This window comes from Taeniopygia guttata, chromosome 4 (assembly GCF_048771995.1).
Source record: "Taeniopygia guttata chromosome 4, bTaeGut7.mat, whole genome shotgun sequence".
Lineage (NCBI taxonomy): Eukaryota > Metazoa > Chordata > Aves > Passeriformes > Estrildidae > Taeniopygia > Taeniopygia guttata.
This window is the reverse complement of record NC_133028.1, coordinates 23,444,530-23,463,676: the sequence shown is the minus strand read 5'-3', so window position 1 is coordinate 23,463,676 and position 19,147 is coordinate 23,444,530. Positions and strand designations below refer to the sequence as shown.

The 19,147-nt window shown below is 38.2% G+C and overlaps 1 protein-coding gene across 4 annotated transcripts in view; it reads right to left on the bottom strand.

Moving 5' to 3' along the window:
- The window catches only part of LIMCH1 (LIM and calponin homology domains 1), a 171,901-nt gene that overhangs the window by 90,902 nt on the left and 61,852 nt on the right, over positions 1–19,147 (bottom strand). For all 4 annotated transcript variants that reach the window (XM_072928116.1, XM_072928117.1, XM_030270984.4 and 1 more), the window contains exons 2-3: positions 18,338–18,408; positions 7,116–7,185 (exon numbers count right to left, since the gene is read on the bottom strand). In XM_072928116.1, the coding sequence (XP_072784217.1) occupies positions 7,116–7,185; positions 18,338–18,408 (141 nt within the window). The remainder of the gene's footprint in view (positions 1–7,115; positions 7,186–18,337; positions 18,409–19,147) is intronic.

Below are 19,147 nucleotides of genomic sequence, written 5' to 3'. Positions count from 1 at the left end.
AATGATAAGGTCAAGTTTACATTTCAGCTGCCTAGCACTATCACTTCATCAGTAGTTGTTCTTCTTGCTGTTTTCAAATGTTATCCCTGAAATTCTTCAGTTTACTGAACTTCCTATGCAAAAAAAAAAACAAAAAAAAACAAAAAAAAACCTTTTTTCTAAAGCATGGTAAGGTTAGGTAAGCAAAAGATGTCTTCATACAGCAAAAAAAAACCCATTCAATAAAGGACATCCTCTGCAGTGACCATTCTCTCTTGCTTTATCATAAAGGTTCCCCTTGCCTCCAAATTTGCATATTAACATTCTATATTATTCAGTGTGAATAAAGCTAATTATAAACCTACAGATTAAATTCACACATGTTGGGAGAGCAGTCTAAAATGAGACTGTGAATGACATAGGAATGCTTGTGATATTTTTGTAGCTGTTATTTATTATTTGTATTAACATACTGTCTAGGAGTCCTGGCCATGTAGCGGGACACATGGGGTGAGGTGTTAGACAAAAACAGACCAACAGATGATCCTTGCCACAGAGAGCTTACAAGTATTATTAGCATTTGGCCTAACCAAGTCCTGACATTCTCAGCAGCAGAGCTCAGCACCTGAGAGTACAGCTTAAGCTGACTGTGAAAATGCTGCACCTTTGAATCCTAACCAGTCCAGTTTCAGAAGGGGTCTCAACAACATGACAGAGTTTGCATATGGCCACAGCAGCTATGGATCACAGCCATCCTGCACGTGTCCGGCAAACATTTACATATCTTGGCTGCTGCTGTTCTGACCCAACAAAGAAACTGTTCAGAGCACCCTGGGTACTGAGAGACTTCATCTTCTAACAAGGGATAAACTCCTGGACACTGGCAGAAAGTGCCAGTATCCTTAGCATGACAAGGAGTGGTCCCAGCCAGCAAACAGCTTAACTTACTGAGTGCACTGAAAGCACTCCAGACAAGGAAGCATCCAGAAGATGGAACTTTAGGCCAGCAGGGAAGCTGGTCTGCCAAAGTCCTGGCTGGGTTCTGGCTGGGGCAAATGGTGCAGGAAGCACACAAAACCCCCTGAGGGATCAATAATAGGCAATTTGGAAATAAACAAGGTTCTTCATTCAAGTTTCACCTCCAGCCATCATAAACACAACACTCCAGCTGGCAGCTGACGAAGGAAGTGATTGCCCATGGATGTTAGGGGATAACTCATGAGCCATACAGAGGTGGTGAACATGAAGACTACTAGGAGTTGGTTGAACTCAATTCTCTGAGGGTGTGTGTTACAGCTAAATGCAGCTCAGACCATCACAAACAAATAAATAAGGTGGGGTCATTTACCTCCCTTTGTTTTTGTTTGTTCATTTTTCTATACTGCATGCCTTTTATTAATTTCCTTTTCTTTCAGCCTTTCTTGTATGCATACATCAGATTATAGTACAACTTGGGAGCCAGACAGCACAGGCTGAACCCAAGTGCAGAAGTGGAATATGTCTCCAGTACATTTGCTGTCAGATCAATTATTAGTTTCCAGCATCAAATGTTTGAGAGTTTTGGAACCAAACCAAACACATCAGAGTAAGCACAGCCATTTTAATCAATAAAATACTAAATGAGATGCCACCATTGTATTTTCCATTTGTATTACTAGTTTAAATGGCAGGAGAGCAATGCTTCCTGGACAGCATTTGTATGGTTAATTGGAAGCAATAAAAACCTTCAATCCAGTTTAAAAAAGAAAAATAGCTGAATTTCTGTATTAACTTTTAGGTTTTATTTGTTTGCATCTCATTTCCCCCCAAAAACTGCTTTCTCTGTGCTTCCTGCCAAATTTGAACTGATAGCTGTTTTCCTCTTCTGTGATGAATTAGCTACAGTTTCACTGCAGATCGTTCCACACAGACTCTGTTTACAAACAATGTGGTTAAGAAACACCTGTTAGCTTGCTTTTATATTCTTTGTGTAACTTGGAAATGTTTATGAATACAGCATACAGCTAAATTCATTAAACAGGAATTTCATAAGGTACTTCTGTCCAGCTCAGATGACACCCAAGGCAAGAAAGTCTAAATGAAAAATCAATTTGAAGGCAGTCTAAAAAGGTAGGGGAGTAAAAAACTCAAATAACATAAAGTATACAAGGACATGATACTAACCATTATTTTTTTAAGAACACTCTTGCTTTAGTGAAGAGATTCATTATATATTACACTATGTGAAGAGCCAAAGCACATAGTGCTGCTCTCAGCTACTGGCTAGACCCTAAAGATTGCATTAGTCAAACATTCAGATTTCAGAATTGAAAGCAGGCACAAGAGGTGTAGATAAATCAATTACTATTTAGCAAGGAACATCCACAGAAAACATAGCAGAATGGTTTGCACAGTATTTTGCTATGCTGTTGACACTTTGTTTTACTCAACTCTCACAAAAATGCTTTTGGAATGTGAGTGCCAAGAACTTATTGTTTTTAGATAGACAGGAAGTTTTGCTTCTGTTTACTTCACATGTACCACAACTTACACAGCAAGACTTTATTATGAATACAATTGTGCTGGGAAATGAATATGTTCAGCAGAGAATATAAATACAAAACAAGGAAACAGAAACTATCATATATGAATTTATATATTACAATAGGAGCAGGCTTTTTCCAGAAAGTAGTAGAATTAAAGAATGACAAATTTAAAAGAAAAAAAACAAGAAGACAATTCTTCAAGAAAAAATTAGTAACAAGGAGGTATGAATGAAGAGAGTGATAAAAATAATGCACATCTGTTCAAGTTTTGTGTATTTATCTTTGCTAATTATTTTTAACTGAGTGAAATACACTATACTTCATTTGGATCTTGTAATTTTATTTTGAGGTTCATACCTGCATGAAGAAACAAGATCTCATTTGCTGAATTTAATTAGTAGCTTAAACTCCTGAAAGCTAACATAATGATTACATTTCTTTGAAATAACATATATGATAGAAACCCCCAAACTTACAATTTGTGCAATATTACAGCGTAACAACAAACTACGAGCACCAGCAGACAGATAGCTGGTCTTATTAAGGGTAATAGCAATCTCTCAGAGAACACTTTGCCAAAAGAAACTTCCTGGGAAAATAATGAGGGGAAAAAAATCCAACCTGGCTTTCAAAGGAGAAAGCTTTCTTAAGTAGCACATTATGCCTCTGTTTATCTTGGTGCAATAACCATGCAGCCAGGTGACTTCTGCAGGTCTATTTTTTCCAGTGCTATATCATACATATGTCACAAAGTTAAGGACCATAAACAAACTGAAAACTGGATGCCACAGTAAACAGATTTTTAATTCAGTAGTACTGAAACATGAACCAAGATCCAGGCTAAAGTTCATCTCTCCATCTTTGTCTTCACTACTTCCTCCTATTATATGTGAGAATCATTCACACAGCCTCTGAAATAAGTGTCTGATCTCCTGTGGGGATTGTTCAAGGAACTGAAGTAATGCTATAAACTCCCCTAAATCCTGTCAAACAGAAGATAAGGCAGAAACCTTTTCTTTTCTCAGAGTGACATTATTCAGGGACAGGAAGCAAAAGCTGGAATCTTTTTAAGGGAAAAAGAAAGTCAACATATAGTAGTTACTATTATAGAGCAAACCTTATCTACAGTTATGCTGTTAATTTTTCACAGAATAGATAGTAAGGTATAGAGGTACAAAATTATAATTAGTAGAAACTTTAAAAATTAGTTGTTTTCACTGTGAATGTCATGCAAAATGAAAGAAACCAACAGCAACTCACTGAAGAAATTGCTGGTTTTGTAAAAGTCACTTAATTATATTCATTGTACTCTAATACATCTTTGCAAGTCTTCTGCAGCTCCTGATGGTTTTTTAATTAATAACTCAGCCAAAACACTTCTCCAGCCTTCTACAATTAAATACATTAAATGATGGTGCTAGAAACCTGACAGTCATAGAACAAAGATGCTAAGTATCAATTTCTTACATGAGAAAATTTCTTTTGTTACTCCTACTAAGGCCTAATATGTTCTTAGAATGCTTTGTGAATTTGCTTTTTGGTGGGAGCATAAGCTTTCAGGATTAATGAATACTGAACAAGAATGAGAAAACACTTCATCAGAGTTAATATTGTAAGTCTGAATACCAAAGCAGTGGTCCTACATTTTCTTTCATTAAAGCAATGTGTCATTTCTGCTGTGATAACAGAAGCAGTCGGCACTTCTGGAGATCAAAGCAAGTTACAAACAAGCCTGCCAAGCTGAACATATGTAATTCTATATGGAATCCTGCATACAATCCACATCCTGACTTAGACTTGCAACTAGACAAAGATCATCTTTGTGTATTTATATGGCCTGTGCTAAGTATGTTGGTGTTCAGATCGTTGAGTTCTTACTTTAACACCACAGCACTATAAACAATAAATTTTACTTAAATTATTGGTGTTCTGGTATGCAAGATCTGCAAATAAATTATTCCCTCTTGAAATACATGAGCAAGTCACTGGTGAGAATTTCAGAGTAACTGCAGATTCATCTAGTTTTAAATGCCAGGAAAGATTAGAAGAATTGTCTGTCAACACTGAACCAGTTATACATAATACTTATAGAAGTGCTGTGAGAAGTAACGCAAACATGAAATATAGGCAAAATTTTTACAACTGATAATACTCCAAAGTGAACACCTCAGCATGTGTCTGATATGGGCTTCAAGTTCACTTTTATTTTCCTTCAATAAAGGACACTTCCTAATTTTTCCTTACCATAATAAAGGGGAAAAATAGACTACCATCTGGACAATTAGACTCAAGTAGACATTTTATAGAGCTACGTAATATATAACTGTTTGTGTCTCTGGAGGTTAAGGATGAAACAAAAGGCACTTTGAATACTCCACAATTACTCATAAGTTTTAGCTCCTACTGTGTATAAAAGAAAATGTACCTATTGTCTCTTCTAGTGAAATAAAAACTTATTCTATCAGACACAGGAAAGAAGTTAATTCTGTTACAGTAATTTGGTTACACATTTTAGGCAGAAGCAGCATATAGGATTTAGAAGCACATAGCTCTGCAAGGAAGAAAAGGTACTGAAGCTTTCACAGCATTTCTACTTGTAACTGAGGAAATCACACTCACTGGGGTGAAATAACTGGAAAGAAGTAACTATTTAGTATGTCAAGCCAACCAAAACTAAGATAATAAAGAAAAATTGGCAACTGATAAGGGAATGCCTCATATGTAGGGTCAACTGCCTAGGAGGTATAACTGCTTCTGGACCATAGTGTCAATATTTTAATTTTTTTTTCAGACACATATGCATGGTACAGGTTAGTGTGCTCAAATACAAGCCTGGTGGCTGTACTTTTAAATAATACAACATAAATAAGCATAACAGACCAGACAGAACACTTGATCATTTAAATTCGCATGCAATCCTAAAAGCAGCCACTTACTCACCACTGTAGCTACAAATGGCAACAAAAGCCAGCAGGTATGGAACCAGATGTCTTGGAAAGCAAGGGTAAATTTTGGTAGTTTGTTTTGTTTGGAGCAATTTATTCACAGAACAGTATATTAAAACATTCATTGGTAATGTTCAAGAACTCAGGAATAGTGAACTTTTTAAATAGCCTAATTATTTACTACAAAAAATATTTAGAAAAGTAGTTACTAAAGGAAATCAGAGGACACAGATACAGAGGTAATAAAGTCACTTTACAACACAAAAAAAAGATCTACCATATCATTAGTAGCCTGAAAACGTCTTTTTTAATAATCCTTTGAAGCTACACATCTTGCAGGAGAGCTTTATCTCAAGGAATGAGAAAAATACACACACATAACAACTTTTTTCTATGTCCTTCCTACTATAACCACCTTACCACTGGGATTTTACATATGAATAAGGAAAAAACCCAATGTAATTCAATATCATCTTCTTAAAACAGTCATAACAAAAATTGAGTCTTTCCTGAAAGCAAGCCAAGGAAAAGAAAACTGCACTACTGGTACTTTTTTCAGCTGTTTATATCAAATAGTCCTCTCAAATACGACAGCAAAAGAATAAAACTAGGTGGGTTTTAGAGGCAAAAGAAAGGCACTCAAGGAAACTTCAGAGAAAGAGTGGTGGAGATCAAAAATGAATTCTAAAGCCAGGCAGTATTCATGCAGAAACATCCTTATCAATCTACATGTCGAAAGACCAGCTCAAAGGCTATGCATCAGCATTGTAGAACTACTTTAACAGCAAATGTAACATGGTTTCTGCTACACTGAAACTTTTTAATGCTCTTTATACAAAGGAACTTTACCTTCAGCTATCAACAAGTAATATATTCTGAATGTTGTATAAACCACAATGTGAACAGTGCCAGAACACAAAGGAACCGTGGTGAGTCTAAATAGAGGATGACCACCTTCCACGTGCTCAAGGACGCTGTATTCCCAATTACAGCTGAAGGTAAAATAAATACAGCCATATTTCTATGTGGCTAATCCTGTTAGGCCCAAAAAACACCCACTCCCCCACCTTCTGCCCCAACAGCGAGTACAGGACTGTGCCACCACTTGAGGTGACCCCCTGAGCACCCAGTGCTCCTGACAGCCCATGAGCTGTCAGCACATCCTCTGTGGTCTTCCTTGCTTACAACAGAGTATGGCCAAATTTTGCTCTGCCCTTAAAGTCAACATGAAGCAGTTCCCCAGATAGTCCCAGAATGAATGTTATCTGCAGACTGTGGTATGTTGGGGAAAGGGTAAATGAGACAAAATATACAAGTACAGTTTTCTTCCTTTCCAAAAACTATCTTTTTGTGGTGATGGCTTCTAATGCATGCATTCCAGTTTTTCTAAAGCTAGTGCCACAACTGAGAGGTGATATATAACCAAGAAGATCATCTTCCTCTAAAAATATACCCTGACACTTGAATACTGCCTACTTCTGGGAAAAAAAAAAAGAAAGACTGAAAGGTCTTAAGGTGACTACACAGAGCATTCCTACAGAGGAACCGTCTGAGTTTACTAGGCTAGAAAAGTTCAAATTACAAAAATAACTGCTATCTGAATCACAGTCAATGTCAAGGTGCAAAAAGCAGCACTGAAATATTTTCCTCCATTTGATATACTCACCAAACCTGCAATGGGGGTCGGTAGTCTATTGATCTTTTTTACCAATCCTGGCTTTATCGCATTCAGCAACCTGTTATGAGAAAGGAGTATTTTATGAGTGGTAAGTCACAAAATCCAAATTATCAAACATTTTTCCCCAGCACATAAGGATTTCAGTGTGACTGGAAAAAAAGATTCTCCCCTTTCTCCCTTCTGTAAACATACATGGACACCCAGATTATATCACTGAAATGAAGAAAGACTATGATGAATATCTAGCACAAGAACTCAGTAGTATTTATTTTGAATTCTAAATTGATCTAGAGCACATCAGTGACCCAGAGAGATTCTGGGTGAATTCTGGGTGAATTTTGACACATCAGCCTGCCTTACCTGTGTACAGGCAGATGGTGCCTGGAAGACCCTGAGAGAGAAACCTAGAAGGCATCCAGGTCTGGCAGTTTCTGCACTGCAGGAAAGTGAGAAAGGATGTACACTTTATGGGTGGCCTGTCTGTTTTTTTTTTCATCATGACTTGAAATTAAATGCCATCCTTCCATATATTGTGTTGAATGGAAGGCCCCATAAATCATAAATGAGAGAAGGCAAATAAAAAGGGAATTCATAAACCCCGCCCCATCTCATCATGAAAACACCACTAGGCCAGTGATACAACAGTTGAACACTGTGCAGTGTCCAAAGATTAGCAACCCCCCAAATCCAAGTTCCTCACCACCCATGAGAATGCTATGAGATGTCCTGACATGGCTCATTGTTACAATACTCAAAAAAATGACCAAGCCTCTAAAAATGAGGAATTTTAATTGTAAAATTCTGTTGCAACAAACACTGTGTCTTCACCATCCTTTCCCCAAGAGAAAACCATAGTGCCTTTTATCCAAGGAAAAATTCAACCAGTTCCATCCACTGGGAAGAAAATCATCAATTCAAGACATGGACTTAAAATTCAAGATCTTTGAAGAGAAAAAATGAGGTCTGCATAAATTTAAAAATCTCTGAAAATTAGAATAGCTCTATGGAAGAGAGCAACCTCATTTTGGGCTGACATGGTCTCCATTCAAGAGCAGACTCCTCTGGCAGCTTACTGTGGTAGTAAAATTATTAATATTTAATATTTGAGAGGTCTGGCTGAGAAGTTTATCCAAATGAAAAGAATATTCCTTTCAACTGACGCTAACAGTCTGTGATGGTTTCCAGCTCCCTACTTCTGAGTTAGGATAACAGGCGATGTGCCACGGCTCAAAGCTCCACCAAGAGCCATCGCTCCATAGTGGTGCATCATTTGTTGCTTGATTCTTTAGGACTGTGGCAGTTTGCAAGCTCATGAAGGTGCTCATCCCTCCTGGAGTGAACATCTGGCTTTATGAACATTGAAGTTATCACTTTTCATCACCTCTTTCCCTTTGTGTCTCCCTGCAACAGTATATAAGTTGGATTTCTGCAATCACTTGCACAGAACAGGGGAGCAGAGTGGGAGATGCTATTCTTAATTTTCTATGACCATAGTTAGTAAAGCTTTTGTTCCATTTGTCCAAAATTGTATGCATGTTATTACATTCTTGAAGTTCCCACATCTCCAGCACCATCATGCATTGGGAGTAGCATCAAAACAAATATGAATGATACTTTTGGGAGTTGGGGATATTTTTAAAATATTCTTGAAGTTAAAAACTCTGTAACCCAAGCTCATACAGATGGCTGTACTATTCCTCTTCTGCTTAAGATAGAATCTAACAGCAATGCCCTAAAAACAAATTAATTCATATACTTTTATTTACAAAAAATCACTTTTCTCCATTAGATGAAGAGAACACGAATAAAAGAACTGCCTATCTTCTAGAAGCATCATTTTAATTCACAGATGGAAAAAAAATTACTTCCCCCCCCCCCCCCAGAAGATATGGTACTTTTTAACCTCACAGAGCCACAATGCTATAAAACTCCTATTTTCCATTTAGCTGCTATACTAGGAAATTTAAGATTTTTTTTTTTCCAGAAGACTTCTTTCCAAATACTGTAGCTCTCTTGTGATTTCAATCCTCAGTCTGCCTATTCTGTTTTAGAAAAAAAATAATATATTAGGTAAAGCATCCCATTTTCTTTATTACTCAGACATGAATGCACCAGCACCATAACCAATATTGCAGGTGCAGATTAAAAGTCATAGGCAATAACAGAAGGCAAAATAAAGAGTTCTTATTGGAAACTTCAAATGTCAAAACCCATTCTAAATAAATCTTCAAAATGGCTTGTACAGATTTCCCTGTGAAATACAGGAGAAGAATAAATTCAGAGGAAGGAAAGGAGTAGAGAACAAACAACATTTTAGGTCACCATTTGGAGGCTGAAGAGAGAGGAAATAGGATGGGGCAAGATGGAAAACCCTGAGTAAGAAATTAAAATTACTATTAAAAAGTTTGTCTCCTATTTGAAACATTTCTAGGCAGTCTGGCACTAAACCCCCCAGGACTTGCTTGCTGCAGAATATGTCAAAGGGAGTTTTCTTCCAGAGCAGACTGACTGCTTCTGAAATATTACCTCATCTAGAGCAACAATCCAGATGCCAAAACATTGAGTGGTTTAAGCTTGCTCTGCTACCAAGCCAGCTGAAAAGTTGTGCTGTTTGTTCAGGGTCTCAATGGTCCCCTTCACTCTCACAGTTACTGTCCATCCCTGCTTCTCAAAAATTCACTAACTAGACCTCTTCTGACATAGATACAAACTAAACTTCTTCATACATACACTAAATTTGCTGTGCCAATTTAGACTTTCATAGAGCATATGTATGCGAATGTAAAGTTTTATCAGCTCTGGTGGGTTCCTATTGAAATACTGGGCAAACAAGACCAATCACCATTTTGCAATGGGGACCCGGCACAAGATGCTCAGACATGGCCTAAGGGACAGACTCTGCAGGTGAGAAGAAACACTAACCCACACCTTCTCCTAGAAGCCCCTGACAACTGCAGTCTTTGCAACCCCTGCCACTTTTTTGCTCCACCAATCCTAACTAAAGGAACTGGCTGCCCTGGGCCACCTGTCCCCAGCCAGGTCCTAGTCTAAAGAGTTTTCAGGAGAGAAAACCTGCATCACCTATCTTCCCTCTGGCAGCCCCAACTGCATCTGTAGCTCCAGTCTCTGCCCTCTTCCCCAGTCTTAATACTAATCCCAATCCTTGGCTCATTTTGAGTGATCCCAACAATCCCACCAAATGCCCAAAAAGACAACAACCCAAACCAGGATACAACTAAGAATTTTCAGGTTCCATCCACAAAACCTGACTCTCTACATACACACATGACCTATTCTCAGACCCTTCAAGCTTTCTGTGGGGATTTCTGCTCATCACCTCTAGCATTTATGCACCTGTCCTAAATCAGAACAATCCTCTGTTCTTCTCAAAGTTCTCCTGTAATTTTCAATCCAACATAGAGTAAAATCAAGGTTGGAAAAGACTTCAAAGATCACTAAGCCCAACTGTTAAGCCAGCACTGCTGGGGATGGTAACTCGACTACTTTCCTGGGCAACCTGTTCCAATGCCTTACAACCTTTTTGGTGAGAAATTTTTTTCTAATATCCAATCTAAATCTCCCCTGGAATAACCAGACACTAATCCTTCCTTTCCCCTGTGACAGGTGCTGGTTTGGACTCTCCAGCAGCTACCTGTTAAATGAAGCACAGAAAGACACGGCATAGAAGTTAAAACCTTAGACCTGTCTTACCTTATAGAAACAAGAGGGCATAATGGAAGTGGAAAGCTGCTCTAGTCCCATGCACAGGGAGAAGCTGGGTCACTTCCTTCTCCTGATAAAAACCAGCTCTCATAGGTACAGGAAGAATCAATTGCTCTACTCATGCTGTCCCCAAGGTTTGGCATTCCAGGAGATAAGGTATCTCCACAGCTGGACAGACAAGTTGAAATCAGTGCTAGCCACTGTGTGACTAATTTATTAGACCTTCCTGGGGTTTTTTATCATGAGTTAAGAATGTGAAAGACTTCTGCCAGGAAGAGAAGGCGTTTCAGGCAACAGTTGATAAAAGATCTAATGAAAAGCACCAAAGAATTGCCAATGAAATTCTTGCAAGAAAGCACCAGTTAAGAAAATAGTCAGAGGATGGCTGCCAAACCCCAGCCTCCAAAAAGACCTCGATTGTAGAAGGAAATGGAAGAGAAGCATTTTCAGAGAATAAACTTCAGAAATGGAGAAAAGAAATGTTGAAGTGATGTGTGTTCACAGATCAATCCAGGCTGGAGGGGGAGGTATCTAACAGAGCTCTTTGCTCAAGTAACAGATAATACTCCTAGAAAGAAAAGCTGACTAATGATCTGATCTAAAAGTCAAAGGGCATTTCACATTTGAGAATTCAAGAAATTCTATCCACACTAACCCTTCACAGAGACATTTCTCTCTTCAAATTAAGTTTTACAGACTTACATTCAAACAAGCAGACTTTCAGCACTTGATAATTATCAGCCTAGACAGCTTCAGTATCCACATATTTTTAACTCATGCTCTAGTGGCAGCTCCAAAATGCCCCCAAATATTTTGAAAGGACAGAAAAATCCACTACTAGTCTTAAAGATGAACAAATCACCTTGAAACAGTGAACAATGAAAAGTCAAAATATTTTGTTGCAAAAAAACATGGCTAAGAAGTTTCAAAATATAAACATGTTCCTGAGGTCACAAAAATATTTTTGGGAAAACATTCTTGAGTGATTGCTAATGATGCCCCTGACATCATTTATTTAGAATCAGATGAACAAGGTGTTTTTTTAACAAGCAGGACAGAACTGACTTTGTCCTATAAAGGGCTCACAGTCCAGTCCAGTACAAAGTGAATAAAGACTTATGCAAATATGTAGTATTGAGAAAACAATATTCCAAACACAGGACTGCATTAGTCTTGCTCTGCCAAAAACTAAAAATATGAACGAAACCTCTCAAACAGCTCAAGAAAGGCAACAGGGAAGATTGTAACTTCACAAGCTATTTATACAGAACCTACAATCACAAGGACTGATGATGTGAAGAGCATCTCATGCACCTATACATTTACAATTCGTGCATAGCTTTTACACTGAGTAGCAATGGCTGCGGATGTGCTTTCTAAAACTGCTAAATATGCTTTCTTAAACATACACTCTTGAAAAGCTGAAACTTCTCACAAGATTACCTTGCCTTGCATTTCAGCAACACTCCTTTTGAGTGGATCAGTGTTCCACAGTCTCCTGCCCTGTCAATAACCATGCATCAGTGAAAAAGCTCTATTATTCAGTCTGCTGAAATGCATTTTTTTTAAACATAAATACAAAGATAGGTTATTCTGTCTGCTCAAGCATGCCCCTCACTGTCTATTCCCCTCTTCTCATCATGGGCTTTAGCATAAGGGTTTATGTTACCTTTGGCCCCTTATCTAAACCATATTAATAAATAGCTCTTCATTATGAAACTGTAATAAAACTTACAGATTAAGGACTCTGTATTCATATAAAACTGTGTCAAATGTCCTCACATGAACCTAAATCTTAATGCTTAATGAGCCTTGGGGCCCATCTCTCAAACCTGGAGACATGCCAAATTCATGATGCTGATAATGTTTTGGCTTTAAAGTACAGTCTGAAGACCACAGGAAAATACAAATTCTTTCTCACCTCAAAGCATGGGTCACATTCAAAACTTCAAATATGCCTATGAAACTCAAATAACTTCTTAGTTTCCAAGGATAGGAAAGTCAAGCAAAATACTAATTAAGCATAAGGGCTGGGCATCCACTGACTTCTCCACTGTTCACTACACAGACAAGTGCTGAAGTGATGCCAGGCCCACAACACGAACAGACAATTAGAATGATATATCTGAAAAATCCTATAAGCTACAAAGACTATTTGTTTTCCCCTACCAGATGACATAAGTGACATTAACTTGCAAGACGAACAGCTGAAACACCATATATACAGCAAAGGCTGTTCTTCATACCTCACGGTATCACTGACTCTCAGAGCACAGAAGTTTTATTATTCCACAGCATTACACTTGTACTGATCTGGCACATAGCCAGCCCTTCGGTCAGATGCACCAGAACCAGGATGCACGTCTAAAAAAACTGCTCTTTGAGAAAATGCAGCTCATTCATCACCATCAACATGAAGAACACAAGCTAAGGGGATTTTTTACTTGTGGAAGAAAATAATTCTCATGACAGAATACACGATAAATTCCATTAAGTAATTCTTGGTCATAATCACTTTCAGTTTGCTCAGATTTACAGCCACTCTTCATATTTGCTTTAAATGCTATTAAAATAATCTGTTTGCATGGCTAATTTCTCATATTTTTTTTATTTAAAAATAAAATCTGAAAACTTTCTTGTACTTTTTAAGAGCATATATTCCAAGTATGCACAGCAGAAGAGAACTGCCTTTCCTATATATTAACCTACAGGAGAAAAAGTGTACAACTTTTTGTTAGTTCACTGTACTTATGCAATTTTACCAAGATTACTTAAAAAAAGTAGAACATCTTTGTATCTCCTCTTTCAAAAAACAACATAAAAGTTACAGAGTCAAAGAATAAGCATAGTTTCAAAGAATAATCATAGTTTCTGCACACTTTACGAAGTTACATAATGACATGTGCTAATAGATAAAATAACTGTCTCCAAAAAAAGCAAGAAGACCTTGGGAAAGTGGTCATAAGTTGGTTTCCAGCATGGGAAAGGGACATCCATCTTTAACCACATACAGTTAGTCCTCTTTGATATTTATATGTGTATGATCTGCAATGAAATATTTGTTAGAACTTTCATGTTGAGAAAAATCAGATTTATTTTGCCTGAATGTACTGCTATAAATTGATTTTAATACATACATAAACCAGACACACAGCTAAACTGTTCTACATACAGAACTCAAGGTATTACACACAATCATAATGTTGTTAGACTCTACGGCAAAGCCAAATCATTTCTGCTAATATCCAACTGGTTTAGTTAATAGTGTAAGGTCTTTTGCCCAGGATTTATATCCCAATTGTTGTTGTTCTTTTTCTTTATGGTCTGGTCCTGTTCCTGACATTAGAATCTCATTATTACTAATATAAACTTTCAGGGTGACTGGATTACTTGATCCCAGAGAAAGTTTGAGAGAAAATACAATTCCAATTGCATGTCAGAAGTTCTTAAGATATATTGGATATATCTTTTGTTTGGATAATCATATCAAAGCAAGCAATTAACTCAGATTTTTGAAGTCTCACATCCCGACAGAGACCTCTTTAACTACTGGATACCCAACATGAAGGAAGGAATCCTGCAGTAGTAGAGCTCAACAAGGGGATGTGGGCAGTAAGGAGAAGGGCAAAACAATTGAAAATACATTTGCAAGGATATTAGAGCAATAACAACTGGTCAAGACTGCAGCAAGACATGCATTTTTTCCTTCTTGTAATAATTTTTAAACTAATTAATAGCAATTTTGCATGGTTAGAAATAAAAGCTATCTTGACTTCCTTACCTGCTGCTTCAAAAAATACAATAGGATTGCCCAAACCAGCAGGGCAGACAGAGAGACAGGATATGCACTTTTTTTGGCAGCCAACCTTCATCCAGATGGCTAAATCCATAGAATAGGAACACCTAAGTATTGCAAAAACTAGATCTAATTTATTTCTCATTAATCCTCTAGCTTCTTATGATATCTGGGTCAAACCTAAACATGAAAGCTATGTAACAAGGGAGAAAAAAAATCGAACATGTGCTGGAGCAGCAATAGGGGATTTCCAGTGATATTCCTGCTACTGGTGTTGTATTCCTGCATCATATAGCTTTCAACCATGATCACAGAAAGGCACATTTGCCCACCCATGCAGAAACTCTTCAGTCTTTTCATACGAGAATTTAATTCACAAAGCACGAACAGAGAAAGAACTGCCTCTGCCTATATAGCTATTATATCCCTGCTGAAATCACCATCGGCACTGATGTCAGACAGCTATGCTAAAAAAACATGAACTCATTTCAGGCAAACAGAAATCATAGTCACTGGCTTCTCAGCACAGCTGGGTGAACAATTAGAGTCACCACTCTCTGGGCAAGTGCACAAGTGGGCTTTCAAACAGCCAGAAAGAAGAAAAAGCTTGTGTTACTCTCATCTGTTGACTTGTAGCTTTATGGCATCCTGCATTGTTTAAATATGCCCCTCAGCTCCTCAGCTGAGTGCGTCAAGCCATAAAGTTCGTACTGAGGCCGGATCGAAATGCCAGCCCCAGCACAAACACCACCAGAGAGGCAGGTGTGAGGCTTGCAGGTTCCTGTGGCAAGCATACACATCTGCACTGCTCCACCATCCATTCATACCAAGAGCCTGAGCTTTTGGCATTGCACACTTGCATTCGTTTTCATTTATTAAAATATGTGGGTTATTGCTAGATGTGAATGAATCATTTATAACCAGTGCAGTGATGTCTGCTTGTGTCTGTAGGCTGTCTAGGACATCGATATTGGGCTCAAGTGGAGGTGGGCCTGGCATTACTGTGTATAAGGGTCAAACAATCCTGCTACAGAGACAGAGATTCCCCCTGCACCCTCTGGCACAGACCAATCTCTTTGTGAAATGGACTCTGACATGGCAACTTCCTCATCCCCTTCTGCAGAACACCTCCAAAGCCAGAAGGTAGCTTGAGACATGTTTGGGACATTCAAGGCATGCTGACTGTGTCCCCACTCCTGAGAGCAGCTTCCAGTCCCCTAGCTGCTGGGATCCCTCAGCGCCCAAACTCACTTTCAGTCTTCCTCACAAAATACAACAGGCAAGAAAAACCCTGAAACAGCCACGTGGAAGTTAAGCACAGCTATTCCACATTCACAGGATATCACTCACACAAGTGTCTGGCTATGAATTGCCAGTCAAGGCCACTTGCAGTGAGTACTGGCCTGTGGATAAAAACAAAGGTAAGTTTGCTTTTCCCTAAAATTTCAACAAATCAGATAGAACCTGACCAGAAACAATGAGTTCTTCCATCTTCAGGAATTCAAGACAGCTATAATTAATTTCTTGTCTTCTGAAATGGTCAGAGACTTAGATCAGATTTTCATCTACTTGTTGAAGTCAGCTGCAATGAATGCACAACAGACAGACAGGGAGTTAAGAGAAAGTTTTATACCATTACATTTTTTTCATTAGGTACCCTGGTAATTTTACAATAAGTCACAAAAAAATCTGTCTAGAAATACAGTATTGCTTGTAGCAGCTTTACAATGTTCTTCACTGAGCAACAGATAAAAAATTAGCTATCAGTGCTTCACTTGCCAAAGTACTTTTGGAAGATACTCTGGAAGTTCTCAGTGTTAGACCCAAAAATTTCTGTTGAGTTCTCTATTTTACAGTGGACTTGGTACGCTTCTACTGCTGGTGCTATAGTTTGTTTGTCATCAAGAAACTGAGGAGTACGCTTCTACTGCTGGTGCTATAGTTTGTTTGTCATCAAGAAACTGAACCTGAAGGCCAATTTGGTGGCTTTCTCATTAAGGCTCTGTAGCCTAATAGAGTTTTACACACTAGCTACAGCTTGCTAACCAAGAGCAAGATGCAATACAAACTTCATGGCTTTTAAGATTTGAGGCTGAGGAGGCAGATTCCTTCAGGCTGATTTGCACTCATCCACAAGTGGTAAATGAGGACAAGAAATTTGCCCAGTATCACAGAACAGTTATGTAGCATAACCAAGTGCTGTCCCTTGATGTGCTTATTACTGGAGCTCACAACCTTCTAAGAAATACATATTTATTAGTCTCATAAGCAAAACATTAGTTAGTTAAGCCTTCCATCTTAAAGATTTACAGTATTTAAATCAGACTACCTCTGCTTACTTGCAGATAAGATTACAATCTAATCTTGAAATACACAGCCCTTGCTTTTCATGCAACACAATTCAACCTTAACATTCAAAGAGCACTGAGAAGTGATTCAGCACACAGCACTTCCCTTCAACACACAGAGGAGAGACTTTTTTGCAAGAGGCAACCCTTAAATAAAAAAAGGGTATGCTCCTTCTAAGTTACACAACTTTTGATCAACAATAACAACTACTTCCCTCCTCCCAAAGCCACTCCTCAGCAAAGACACGCAACTGCAATGAAAATAGATCACATCATTTCCTTTATATTTTTTCACCTTTAAAAACTAAAGTTCAAGCTGTCTGATTAATGACACCAGTGAGACATATAACAGTATTTACACAAGTAGGATTTGGATCTATGGTAAGCTACCTAGAGCTGAGCTACAGGATATTAGCTCAACTCTACTGCTGAAGCTTCCAAGTTCCAGTACCTGGAATAGTACAAAACTTAACCAATAGCTGCAATTGTCCAGCTACACGTCGCAGGAGATCTGCTTTATAAGTATGTATTCAATTCTGCATAAGCTTCATCATTCTGGTGTGCAAAGACAGATTTATCAACTTCAGTGAGAATCCTGCATATCCAGGGAAAGAAATTGGTACATATAGATCATGCAGATCAACAGACTCTCCGAGATGCCTGACAACCTGATTTTCAAAGGACTAAGGGCATTAGGGCATATTTACAAATTGCTCTTAGAAGTCACTAGCTTTGGCATATAAACCTTTAACAAGGTTTTCAAAGACTCTTCCTAAAAACTAGGCATTAGAACTACAGAGAGAAATGTGCAAAAGCTAACTTGTATCTTTCATCCAAAAATTACAAAACACGTCATTGAAACACACCTTTAGGCAAAATTTAGAGGACACCTAACCTTTCCAGAAACTATTAAAGTAGCTGTGTATTGATGGTATTCAGATGGCTAGCTCCTGACAGCATTCAGACTTGGAGTTGGTCCAAAACGCCTCACTGTGGCAGAGACATCCACAGGCAGGTGTGGAACAACGTTTGCCAATCTGTGGTTAACAACATTAAATAAAAGAAAACCAAAAAAAACAAACAGAATTTTTTTTTTTACATAACTCAGCTAAGGACCTGGGGTGGAGTGAGGGAAGCACTTCATAAACCCTGTTTTCTTTAAGCCACATTTCAACCCTCACCGTAACAATAGCTTTGGCACTGAAATTATACTGCAGTGAAATACCACTGTGCACAATGTCAAAACTCTCAAAAGGAAATCAACAATGGGACATACTAGCTAAGGTTGTTTCCTGCTTTAGTCAAGATTGTATTCAAGGCTCAAAACTGTAAGCATTACTTACTCACACAGAAGAATGCCGTTTTCTAATCCTGAACGAAAATCTTTCTCACCAAAACTTCTGCCCGTCACTTGCTGCAAAAGAGGGAAACAAAAGAGTGGCATCTATTAGACAGTGAGCTTTACAAGTGCAATTCATAATGTTCAGTTAGAGCATATGCTGTGTAAGGAACATTTGAGCTTTACAGGCCTTGCAAAGGACAAAGTCATGTCCATTTCTATTTCCCATTGCATCAAGCTATTTAACATATAGCACCAAGTATTTGCTCCGGACAGTGAAATTGCAGTCTGCAATTGCAGTCTGTTTTCAAGCACTAAAACCCAAAAATGACAAAAGAAAAACTACAATGCAATCTTCAGAATATTTTAGAAGTTTTATTTTATAGTGCTTTGAATTTTAAAACTATTGCATTTAGACAAATTATTGATCTTTATTGCCTTTTTTGCATCACATTAAACATTTTGTACTAAAGCCTTGAGCTTTTGTCCTTAATTTATCATCTTTATAGAATAAGCAAAGACGATTGAAAGCACCGGCATGAGTTATAGCCCTTCAGACACATGCCTCGGTACTCCCGGTTGTATTAAAAGATACTTCATATCAGCAATTCAACCATGAATGTTAAGCTTCCACAAACTCAGTGGAAGCTAAGGGTCCCCCCAGTACACTTGGACCAGGAGGTTCACTTTGCCTCACAAGCTCTTAAGCCAGTCTGTGCTGCTTAGGGATGGACCAGCTAGAAACCTTCCAGGAATCCCAATCTCACCTGAGGGTGCTGGATGCTACAAGCATAACTGAATCCACGTTTATCCC